Below are 13,298 nucleotides of genomic sequence, written 5' to 3' on the forward strand. Positions count from 1 at the left end.
TACTAACACAGATCCATGAGTCAGAAGGCACGTTGGTGAGAGGGGAAAAAATAGGAAAATGTGCTTCCTTTCCCTTTGTAATATGTAGTCGACCCAGATATTTCCTCACGTTTGGGAGGATGACTGACTTCAGTCAGGGCAACGGCTCTAATATTGCCATCAAATTTTAACTAGCGACAAGGTACGAAGAAAATGTGAGTATCGAATTTAAACTGTCCCTACCAAGTATTATGCGGATTATTTGGTTTCGTTTAAGTGCCTCGATGTATGCCAAAAGGGTGCTGTTTAGTGTATGATCCAATTTCTGTCGTAACACGTTTTAAACGGAACGTAACCTAATTGTTATCGAAAATAAAGGTAAAGCATTAGCCAGTGACTAGAGTAATGTCATACAAGTAAGTACTGTAGCATCTGCCTGCCATCAGCAAGTTTTATGAACACAGAATGGACCCTGACTAGTGCTGGTAATTATACAGCGCTTTGAAATGGGTGTGAATTGACAGTGTTTGGGTCATGTATTCGCTCTGTAAAGTCACGTAGGCCTCGCTACCAGTGACAAGAGTTTACGGATTGCGACACAGCGTTGCAACCCAAAACTGTTTTGGGTTCACTGTGTCACAACGATGGACTGTCGGTATGTTTTACTGTATTCTAACCAGACAGGAAGTTCTTTATTAACGGTATTGTTTTATTTACTGTTGTGTCTCATACTACTCAAAGGTGGACTTTTTAGGGCGTCGATCAAGCCTCATCCGCCAGTGTCTGAGTAAGCGAGGCAATGATGTCATGTACCAGAATCAATGCTCACATTGTCTTCATCCAGCCTGTTACGTCGATTAGCTCGCTTTTATCCCGAGCCACCGTTTAACCAGTGATATATTTACTTACAAACAAAGCAGAACAAACGTGTCTGTTTCGGTTTTGCCACACCGGGGAACATTGCATAATGTCTGCAGCAACAGAAATTTCTGGCAGTCACGGGCTGGGGGAAGCGAGGGTTGGTTATTGTGTAATTCGTACACAATGAAGGAATTCTTGGGCGATAAGGCGTGTTGACGGCTCGCTTGAAGCCGTGCCAGTCCTGGTCAGGCTCAGGTCGATTCCTTGCCTCCATCATTAAAGGTCCCGACAGAACCGACGGCAACTCTTCTATCAACACTGGGGTTTTTTTGTGTTTAATTGGTATTTTTTGGTTGAAAATGATACAGTACTTCGCTAAAAGACTAATTATGTATTGCTATTAAATAAAAACAAATTCATAGATTTTTATGGTTTCCCAGATCTTATCAGACAATTGTGGATCCGGCCCGTGACATCATTTTATGTGGCCCGAGAAGGAAATTGACTTCACTGTTAACACACAACATATGAGATATTGCAAGCATTTGTTACCAAACCCTCATTTAAAATACATTAGAAAAGTAGTTGAACAAACTATTTACTGGCTCCTGGTTTCAAAACTAGTTATCCATCAATTTGTTGTATATATGTGATAATATAAGGTGATCATACATTTATATGGGGTCACAGTCAAAAATGAGTTTGAGACCCATGTTCTAAAGGAAACTAGTATAATCAAAATTTACAGCACAGATTGTCTGTGATGCGAGAGTGAGTATGAATAATTTTGAACTTTTTAATGTTTTTTAAAAAAAGAAAAATACATTATTGTTTTAATTACTATTATTATTTTAATAATTATTTTTTTTTTGTAATTTCCAATACCCATTCAACCCCCCCCAAAAATGCACATTTGAAAGCAACATTTGGCAAGGCCAGGGGTGTCAAACTGATTTTGATTCAGGCCCACATCAGTGCCATTTGCAACTCTAAAACAGTATTACTAGTAGTCAGTATAAATGTAACAAAATGTAATGTCAAACAAATAGTGGCTTTTCCACTGCAGGAACATTTAAAATAACTTTTTAATTAATGATGGGATGGTGAGTTGGCCCTCTGATTTAAATGCAGTCAATAACCCTTTTAAACCCCAAATATTGGCAGTATCTGGGTTTTTAAATATGTGCACATGTATACGCCGATTGGAATACCCCAATTGCACGGGACACTAAGGAAGGAATATTGGGCTTGTAGTACAGGAAGTGCTTCTATGCACGCTGTTTGGCACCGGAAATACACAATTAGTGATAAACAAAACATGGCGAAAAATAAAGTATGATACCACACTTTTGGAGCGGGCCGTTAATTTTTATCCACCTTCCATGTGCTGCTGCTACTGTTGTTATTTATTTCGGATGCAGGAAGAAAGAAGGAAGCGGAAGAGCAAGCGACGATTACATATAATTGCGTCATGATGTTGTCTGTGCGTCGCAGTTTTTAACCGGGTTATTTAAATGTGGGCCAAGCCATGTTAACGAGTTATTCCATATGAATCAGAAATCTGAATTTTGATCTGAATATTGACTACATGTAAACTTAGGCATTGTTTCCACCAAAAATAATTACAGAGGTCCAGAGTTCCCCCGGGGGCGCTTCTTAGTACCTCAGAGCCAGTACAGGGACTAACTTTTTGCACTGGTGCGACCAACTTTTTCTTGGTTGTCTTTTTCGACCACATCACATTCAACACCACAGTTTTACAGGTTTAATCCTAAAAAAAAAAAAAAAAAACGGCCTGTATTTTACACAATATTGACTGGTAAATGATTAACAACCTGGTCAGGTCCACAAGATGGGTAACTTAATGAAAAAACTTTGGGCCTCATGTACAAATAGTGTACACACAAACATGGAGTTCAGTACTCACCTTTCCAGGCTCACGTTCAGATGTATGAAGCGTAGGGGGGGGCGATATGGGCTTAAAAAAAAAAAAAAAAAAAATCAATTTTTTTCAAAAAACTAATGATAATTTAACGATATTCTACAAAAATATTTTAGAGCTGTACTTGCTTCACAGAGCAATCATGGATAGATGACGTTTGTGAACAATAGTTCTTGTTTATATTGCTTGCTTAATACAGCTTCTGCAAAACACCGATTTTCTACAGCAATATTTAACAATTTAAAATACATTTTTGTCAAGTCACATTTATTTATATAACCCTTAATCACCAGAAAGTCTCAAAGGGCTTCACATGCCCATAGTTGACGAAATATTGACATCCCCTCATCTTAATCCCCAGGAGGGCAAGGAAAAACTAAAAAAAAAAAAAAAATCATCCGGGGAAAAACGGAAACCTTGAGAAGGGACATCTAGACTTACATAGATTTTTGGGAATGTTTCTGTCATTTAAATGTCTCCATAATGATATGACATATATAATGACATTTTGGACTGCAGAAACTACTGGTGTACCACTGCCGATTACTGGTGCAGTCAGAATGAGAAAAGGTGTCTACTACAGCAATTAGAATGAAACAAAAAATCTTAACTTTCTACATAAAGTCATAATGATGTATTTTGATCATGACAACACCCATTCTCATACACTGGCCACCGTTGTTCAGAATAAAGTTGAATAACAAAACTACTTTTTACCGAAAAGTGCATTTTCCCACTCATTCATCACTGTGATATGTAGACTTGTGGCTTGATGTTTGGGTCTATCTTGGTGTCACAACCGAGCTATGTGACTTGTTGACTTCATGCTGCCATGGACGTGTCCTACTTCAGGCCTTGTCAACTAGCGCGATGACGACTTTAAATCTCGTTATGTTGCGATTTTAAAGTCAGTTCATGTTCAGTTTCATGATGACTTTAAATCTCATCTTGTCTTTTTTTTCTCGCTGAGTGACACTAATACGCCGTCGTAAATTTGTACCACATGCGTCACTTTGGAATACAGACATGTAATTTGTGGACTGCCACTGATATTTCACATGCAATTTCAATGACAACGAATTCAGACGTGATCTTTTGACAAGACATTTTCCGAAATTGCCCTGCTCATGATATAGTCACAAATGTAGTTGTGATGCGGACTACAAGCGTGTAAACTGAATGTTAAGTAGGGATGTAACGATTCACTCAAGCTTTGATTCGATTCAATTTTCGATTTTCAGTTCCCGATTTTCGATTAGATTAGATTTTTGGATTTTTTTTCCCCCATCGCTACCATGCTTGTCTCTGTGCGCTAGTGTGGTGCTGCAGCCATCCACAAACGCAATATGCAATGATATTGGGTGCAAGCATGCCAAATAGTGCTGCCACAAAGCTATTATTTTGCTAGTAGGCATGGGAATTTCGACTAATTTGCCCGCTGACTAGTCCCAAATTTTATTTGCGACTAGTTGACTGCTCTATAAGCAAGAAAACTTGAAATTTAATACATATTGAATTCAAAGTTTAAAATGCAAATGTTTTGTGTATTTACAGTAGGGGCTATTTCAGCCCAAACATTCAGGACAGTTTGTTAATTTCAATTATATTGATGTACCAACAACTGACTGAATAAAAGTGAACAATTGAAAGAGAAATACATTTCTGATACATTTGCCAATGCAGTGCATGGCATTTATTATGAATAATGTAATGAGTAATGGTACCGACTCCCAGTCCAGCAGGGTCTCATTCGCCAGCACCATGTTAGCGGCATTATCATGCACACAGGCAACGGCTTTATTTTCAAGTGCCCACGTACCCATCACACTCCGCAGGAGAGCAGCCAAGTTTTCAGCCGTGTCTTTCCTCCGAGGCGCATGAAGCACACAGCTGCGGAGATGTCCTTCGTCCACATACGTTATACACGTTATAGTCATGTAAGATTCGGTGGCTATGGACGTCCATCCGTGTGTAGTTAAGGCATTTGCCACATAGCTGACCCGCTCAAACGCTCGTAGTATCTACTCTTTCATTTAGTTATGGCTACTCTCGAGTTGGGGCGTTATTGTTTTGCGACTTGGCACTACGTAGCCTACTCAGGCTCGATAAACAGCATTATTTTTTTCGAACCGTTTGCCCTCAACAAAAGAAAGCGGCAGCATATCGCGTCATTTGACAAATTAGTTGGGTAATCTTTGCTGTGTGGTGAGCATCGCAGCGCTTGGCTGGAACAAACGCTCTCATGCTCGTCTGATTGGCCCCGCCGCCATCGACCTGCAGGTTCACATCGAAATTTATTTTGGATGTGGTTTCTCATCGCCCCGAGAGAGTGGTTGTTAGCGTGTTTATGCTTACAAAGCCTACAGACGACTTTGTTGTCATCTGCTGCATCAAAATACTGCCAAACGGTGCCGGTGTTTTTTGTGGTAGCTTCGACGTCTTAAGTTCAGAATTTACTTTTCTTCCCCAAACTTGGTGTCCCCGCCCCCTACTATGTGTGGGTGTGGGCGGGGGGAAGGGGAGCAATTCTCTCTCTTGGTGCTCAGCTTGTTCACAGAGGCCGAGGCGTGAGGAACAAGATGCGTGATTCTTAATGCAGCGTTTAACCGACTAGTAATATACTAAACGTTTAATAAATTGTAGACGGTTAAACGACTAGTCTCGCACATCCCTATTTGCTAGTCGACTAATCACCAACAGTGGTCGCAATTAGTCAACTAATCGGATCATAAGTAAATAGCGGCATAATTGCACCAGGCGCCTCTATGACCATCGGTAACGTTCAGCTTCAATTCTTTAAGCTATGTACAAAAGAAAAATAAAGGCAATTATGATGATAGTACCCATGTATGTTGTGTATTTTATTGTTAGGTGTTGCCATTAAGGGTTTGTGGAAAATGGGTCATGTTGTGTTAAAGCGTAAGTCAACGCAAACATTTTTTTGTTCAAGAATATGTTCTATCCAAGCCCACTAGTTGAAACAGGGAATTCTGATAAATATTGCGTTTGTGGAATAAGTGTTAATCCACTAATTTTTAGCCATCTCCGGGGGCAGCCATTTTGTCTTCTGTCGACTGAAAATGACATCACACCTGCTCACAATGACTAATCACGGATCAGATTAAGAAAACAGGTCTGCCGTGATTGGTCGTTGTGAGCAGTTGTGATGTCATTTTCAGTCGACAGAAGACAAAATGGACGCCCCCAGAGATGGCTAAAATCGAGTGCATTTGCTGCGTAGTATATATTCCACAAACGCAAAATTAATCAGAATGTAATATTTCAACTAGTGGGCCTGCTGGGAACATATTCTTGAAAAAAAAGTTTGGGTTGACTTCCGCTTTAACTTAAGAGTGGTGTAATTTCCGAGTTCCTAAATGGTCCATGCTCTCAGTAACCGTGTGAGGCACTCGCAATCAGAAAGAGAGGCTCTCTTGCTGTTTGATGGGTATACTACAACTGTGTTTTGGTTTTTAAAAAAAAGGTTAGTTTGCTGACTAATTTCTCCATAATCGCTAATAGACACTGTCAGCATACCACAACAGGACATGCGTCCAGCGTTCCATCAGAAGCCGGCACAGAGAACACAGATGTGTGTTTACTTAGCTTTTGTTTAGCGTGCTTGGGCGGTCGCAAAGTTTTCCTCGTGATCACTATGGCACGTGGTGGAACAGAATTGCTCTTCACGATGACCGTTTTGCAGAGCTGGGCAGTCCGTCTCGGGGGCGGAACAGTCCGTCCCGCATGTGTATATTTTTGGGACAGAGGACAGCTTTAGTTTTAGTTGTGCTAAAGCTAATGCAAACAAATATTGACGTCTTGGTAAAGTTCAACAGCTGTAAAAAAAAAAAAAAAAATACCTCGCTCACGGTTCTCCAAGCCAATCTGAAACGAAGATACGCAGTTGACATGGGCATATACGTATTGTGGTACTATACTGGTACCGGTATACCGAGCAACCCTACACTTGTCCCACTTGCATTCCAGCTGTTTGGAGCGGTGGGACGTGGTGCAAAGCACCGAAAACTTTTTTCCCTCTTCGCCTCGTGGCAGCCAGTCAGCATCGGAGAGAACTACGTCACACACAGCGTCCTGTACGCTTGGCGGGTCATGTGCGGAGAGCGCAAAATGGAGGAGCTATTTGACACGGCCAGCTACAAGTACCGGGACAAGAAAAAAAAGAGACCAGGCTTGGAGAACCGTGAGCAAGGATCTAGTTTTTCCTGGTATGTTTTGACTTTCTTTAGTTATTTACAGCTGTTGAATTTTCCAAGACGGCAAAGCTACGTACTCCTCCAGCAGCGGACAGTCAAGCGACACGCTGGCGTCACTCGCCAGTGTGCTGGCTCTGACGCTGCTCGCGCTACTGGGTCTCATCACTTGTCGTACTAGTAGAACTCGTGCTGTATCTCCTTGTTGAAAAATCTCCTGCGCAGTTGCGGAACTAGTGGTGTGTTTGAAGTGTTTGGAGGCAATTTTTGTCGTTTGCCCATTTCGCTGACAAGATTGAGATGAACTTTGGCTGCCTCGCGACCACGTCACACGAATGAGGGACGATTAGAGGGCCAGACTAAAATCCACCTCCACCCTTGCTTAGTCCGTCCTTTTTTTAAAACTTGTCGCCCCCCGTCATCCGTCCCAAAAATGGACATCCTTCCGAGACGGAGGGACGGACTGCCCAGCTCTGTTGATACCGCTTTAACAGTTTTTTTAGGAATGTCGTCATTTACCAGCGTCTCCTACTCAAGTTTTGTGAAGTTCCTCTTTTTTCATTAGGGACTCTTGGCTTGATAATCTGGTCATGAAGGGTGTCTTTTCCCACCGACAGACCCTGTTTATACTAATTTGCATATTTATATAGGGAGTGGAGAGTGAGGGTACTCCAACTTTTCTGCATTGACTAAGTTTACAGTAAATAACACTTTCAAAACCCAAATATTGCTAATATTTGGGTTTTGAAATTCCATGTAAACGCACGCAAAAACCTGAATATACTTTTTTTTTTTTATAACCCAAATAAGACCCCTGGTATACCCCTCTTCTAAACAGAATATTTGGTCCTAAAAACACGATCGAAATACTTCCAATTTAAAGGGACATTGCTTTTTATTCTGCACACAACTTGGTCTTTTGAGTACAAGAAGTACTTTTATGTGCAGTGATGCTGCTTACACGGCATAGCGAGAAGTGAAGCTACCAGCAGGCATCTTACGTTGTCAATTGCTATGCAAGCATAATTGAATATATTTTCTCTACTGCGGAAATGACACAGTGTGTATATAAACACATACTATGTGTGTATTTTAGTCTGTGTGTCTGGTGCCCAACTTGCTGGGAATACACAAGCAGAGATAAACAAACATGGCGAAACTGAGACTCAGCACAGAACCATACTTTTGGAGCAAGGAGGAACTCGACTGCGTTATTCCTGTGGTGAGTGACATGAATATGTTGGCCTAATTTCACAATGGTGCAACTGAAAAAAAATCTAAGGTTGTACAGCACACATGCAACCAGCCGATGGAAGTCTCCTCGTTTCAAAAAGTCTCTCTCAACCTACACACATATCATCATCTCAGCCAATCAGAGATAGTGAAGAGCGGGACCCTCCTTTGATTGGCCGCTGTCCAGATATACAGATTTTTATTTTTATTTTTTTTTTTACAACTGTCAAGGCTCGAATAACTCTGTGTTACTTACGCTAGCAAGCTAGCTTCGGCTGGCTACTTGCACAGCTAAACACATGGAATGCTCCTAAAACCGTAATCTTTGCCTTAGTGGTGACCAATACGCAAAAGCCATGCTAATTGCTAGATTAACCTTAGATTGACACAGCTACAGCGTTTAACGCCACAATTAAGTACTTGGGTGATGAGTTCTCTTCAAAGATGTCTGGCTGAAACCGCGTTAACTCATTCACTGCCAAAGTATGTCTTTTCACAGTCCAGAATTCAATCCCAGGAATTTCTTTGTATTTTTTTTCACATTTTTTCAAATGTAAGGATAAAAGAGGATCTGACAATGTCTGGCAGTGAAATCAAATAGGAGCATATCGTCGCTGTCCTGTGAAAAACACTTATGTTCATTTTTTTCCAATTTTCTTTTTTTATTTTATTTTTTTATACGTGAATGGTGTTTCCGCGGAACAGACATCGCATTAACGTGAACATTTTTAAAAATTCCAAAATTGGACGGAAGTGTTTTTCACAGGACAGTGACGATAATGTATGTTCGGTTTGACTTCCTCTTTAAATCCTGAACGACCACATTAAGACATTTTTTAATGGGCAAAACCGTTTTTGTAAAATAAATGAAGACAGTTTTATTGATTTTTTTTATTCATTTTATTTTAATGCATAACTTCTTTCTTTTCATATTTTTGAATGAGGTTTGGACCCATCTACTGTAAGTACTAACAGTTGGAATGAGAAATTTGAATTATCTTCTGCAGTGCAGAGAAATCTGACGAAAATGTGAAGTCTGGGTTGCACAGTACACCGTGACAAAATGACGCACCAAAAATATGGTCCCTTAGGCATTATTTTCCTTAGGGGCTCCAAAGGATCTGGGCCGCATAAAAAATGTTATGGTCAGAGGAGACAAAAATTCAACGTTTTGCTCACAATGACCAGAAATATGCGTCAACGTGTCTAAGAACTGACACCAATTGGTGGTGATAATACCATACTCCGGGGACGACAGCAGTACTAGTGCATTACACAAAAGGGATAGAATAATGATCAAGAACTGCTAAATTACTTAAATTTGAATTTACCTCAAGTCACAAGACAGCTGAAACTTGGATGCAGTTGTGGTCCAAGCACACATCAAAATTCATTCACATCCACATTCCAAATCTGGAGCATGCAGTATATGGTGATGAACAGCCTTTATTGTGCAATATGCACAAACCAAAATTTTCTCCATGCTTCCATCTGGCAAGTTAATAAATAAATAAATCTGACTGAATCTTGTGCGTCAGTATTTAACGTGCCAGGATTAGAGCCCTGCGAAAGGTTCTTTGTGCAAAAATAGAAACGGTTTTTCAAACATGTTTTACCCCTCTAATTAGTTAATGGAAATTAATGTATAACTGTCTTTCTGTAATCCCACAGATTTTGTCATGAGCAGTGGATTGTCCCTCGTGGAAGACATCATTATTACATGAAAGTATTATGAGGAAGAGTTAAATACTTGAGAGGATACTAACTGTCACAAATATGCAGTCAGTCAAGCAAGAAATTGACTCCAGTGAGCCCTATAGTGGAGATGATGCCCTGCTACTGGCTGTGGCTTTACAAGGGGCTAACCGGGACCTGATAGGTAACGTCTCTGCTTTACCATTCATAACTAAAACTACCTGTCGCAGGAAAAGGGAGTTTATCCCAGAGGAGAAGAAAGACACTGTTTATTGGGAGCGACGCCGCAAAAACAATGAGGCGGCTAAACGCTCAAGGGAGAAACGGCGTATAAATGACATGGTGCTAGAGAACAAGCTGATGGCCCTGGGAGAGGAAAATGCCTCCCTCAAAGCTGAACTGTTGTCGCTTAAACTGAAGTTTGGCCTTTTGAGCTCAGCAGCATATACGCAAGAAGTTGACAAGTTGTCTCGCCACAAGAGTGCCCATCTATGTCAGCAATTTGTCACAGCCAGTGCTGAGCAAGGTTCCTCCAGCAAGGAAACCGAGCCTCATCACCTGCGCAGTAGCTGCATTTCAGTCATCAAACATTCACCAAATATATCCAAGGCATGTGCTTCAACTCAGGGTAGTTTCAATATGTCCGGAACCACCGAGGTCAAACGGGAACCAGCAGAGAATGGCACCTTTCCACATGATACAAGTAGTCCCTATGAACTCTTTAGGAACTACATGGCCAGCCCTTTGTCAAGAGTCTACACCCAATCTGCTCCATTCTTACAGATCACCAGGTCATCCAGTAACTCTCCCAGGAGCTCAGATGACGGTGCTGTGAGCAAATCATCAGATGGTGAAGATGAGCAGCAGGTCCCCAAAGGGTTGATGCCATCCGCGGCTGACCCAAGAAGCGTTATTGTATCCACACACAAAGTGCCCGAGGCCAGTTCTTCAGCTCTGCCTCATAAACTGCGAATCAAAGCCAAGAGCATCCAAATCAAAGTAGAAGCCATCGACCCAGAGTACGAATCATCGGGAAAGTTCTCCCTACCTGTCAACGGATGCTTCCAGGCATCCTGGGACACTTCCGAGTGCTCGCAGTCCTTGCTTTGCCCTTTGTCAGAACAAGTTACCACCATGCAGGACTGGACCCAGCCGCCGGAGCAGTGGCATAAAAGCAGCACGAAAACCCTTCAGAAGAGCTGCATGAGTAGCAGGCAAAACAATAGATTGTCAGACACACCGACTGTGGCTATAAAACAGCCATCCTATACGCACTTAGATGGAGAGGAGTGCAAAAGTGGCCTCTCTGAAAAAAGCACATCACGTCACAACAAGGGGCTGGAATGACGTCTACTGAAACATCCACTCGTCACAATGAGTCCCCACTGAGAGCTTGCCTGCCTGAATAACCTTCCTATTATTTGCATCTTATTTGGTATTACACTGTGTGGTTGATATTTGGCTTAGAGCATCTTTTGGGTGACTACATTTTCAAATAAAAGATGTTGATATAATAGTATACAGTGGTAATTTGGTAAGCACAAAACAAAGCCTAAGGAGGATTACCTTTACTTCAAATGGAAATGGAAGTATAATGGACAATTTCATGTTGCTTATTGAACCTGTAAACTTAATTACTTTTAAGTTTTGATTTAGTATACCAACTGTGTCTCTGTTTTCAACAATTGCTATTACAGTACTTCTTCACCTAAAACTACAGTACTGACAATTATGAAAGATTGTCCCTTTTAACTCATTCACTGCCATTGATGTATTTGTCTTTTCATAGTCCAGCCATTCAATCCCAGGAACGTAATTATATTTCTTTCAAAAAATTTCAAATGTAAGTAGGGTAAAAGAGGTTCTGAGAATGTCTGGCAGTGAATGAGTTAAAGGGGGAAGCCAACCCAAAAATGTTCTTTACAATATGTTCTATGCAGGCCCAGTAGTCTAAACATGGCGTTCTGATTAATATTGCGTTTGTGGAATAGAAGTTAAGCAGTCAAATCCACCTGTTTTTGTCCATCTCAGCGGGTGGCCAATTTGTCGACTTGCTGTCGACTGAAAATGACATCACAGTTGCTCTGGGCTCAGATAACGACCAATCATGGCTCAGCTTCAGAAAACAGGTGAGCTGTTATATTTTCTACACTGCTTGGCAGTAATTGGGATTTTATTGAACAAACAACCATGGTAAAAACAGTATTTTCATGGTAAAAGTACTCAAAATCATGTTCCAAATTACTATGCAATTACAACAAATCAAATGGGTTGGAAAGAATCCTGCAAAAAACTTTGACTCAATAATTTGACTCATTCAACCATGTTACTCCCAGCTTAAACTTCACTCCGCCACGTCCTTGCAGACGTAAACATGTTTGGATATGGTGACCAATGACCATTCAGAACTCCGTTCATTTGGACCATACTAAGTAGCACAGAATTCATCAGTCAAAACTGTGTGAAAATTTGTCTCCGTATACAGTATGTCTTTGAATATTGTCATTTATCAAGGTCATTTCATTGTCATGCCATTGAATCAATAACCAATGGCGACAGAATCAATGCTCTGAGAAATAGTCTCCTGTTTGTCATAGACAAATTAACAGTATGGTGATGTTTTTGAAATCTCCAGTATGTTCATTCCTTTTGGAAGGCATTGGATTTACTGCATATTTATTCAGCAGAAAAGCCTTCTTTTCCCCCATTTTGCATAAAAACTGCAACTTAAGCGTCAACGACATTATGTAGTTTTTTTTTTACTTGGTTTTAGTTGGGAAACAAATGATCTAACTTGTCTGATGTTGATATCAGTAATTAACAAAGATTTAGTATGCTTCAGCAGAAAAACTCTTGAACATATCTTGTATGCATAATTTGAAATGTACAGTGTGTGTGTGGCGCTTTTATTTTCCTTGTAGTATATAACCTGTTGTTCCTGTCATTGTCACAGTCCTTTCAACCATTCTGCTTGGATTTTAAGGAGCAGGTCAAAGTTTACAGACATTGTATTCCTGCTACCACAATCGATGGCAGTTTGGCAAATGTTGCCCAACTTTTGAACTGGCCGTTTTGCCTTAAAGCTCGAATTCATAAAGGTTATGATTAATGTGATATGACCATTGTATGTCCAAAAACATTTGGGTAGATTTGTATTGTTTGGAGACACTCATAACTGTATGTATACCTCTGCTTGGAATGTTTATCAGGTAATGTAATATTTTGGACAATACAGTACAATATTTAGCACTTTAATAAATTGGTAGCCAGATTTGATAGATTTGTGACATTTTCTACAGATTGTGTACAGCACTTCAGCTCAAAGCACCGAAATGTGATTTAAAAAAATGAATGAGGAATAAATTCAATGCACTGAA

The 13,298-nt window shown here is 40.5% G+C and overlaps 1 protein-coding gene across 1 annotated transcript; it reads left to right on the forward strand.

Moving 5' to 3' along the window:
* On the forward strand, positions 1–13,298 carry nfil3 (nuclear factor, interleukin 3 regulated). Its single transcript, XM_086053867.1, has 3 exons — positions 1–194; positions 8,090–8,215; positions 9,898–13,298. Exon 3 carries the CDS (start codon positions 10,003–10,005, stop codon positions 11,266–11,268), a length of 1,266 nt encoding a protein of 421 aa, XP_085909993.1. The 5' UTR covers positions 1–194; positions 8,090–8,215; positions 9,898–10,002; the 3' UTR covers positions 11,269–13,298.

This window comes from Filicampus tigris, chromosome 15, assembly GCF_054856515.1.
Source record: "Filicampus tigris isolate MCC_2025a chromosome 15, RoL_Ftig_1.0, whole genome shotgun sequence".
Lineage (NCBI taxonomy): Eukaryota > Metazoa > Chordata > Actinopteri > Syngnathiformes > Syngnathidae > Filicampus > Filicampus tigris.

What these genes read in the sequence shown, in the direction of transcription:
- nfil3 (XM_086053867.1), top strand. Translation starts at nt 10,003, where the DNA reads ATGCAGTCAGTCAAGCAAGAAATTGACTCCAGTGAGCCCTATAGTGGA.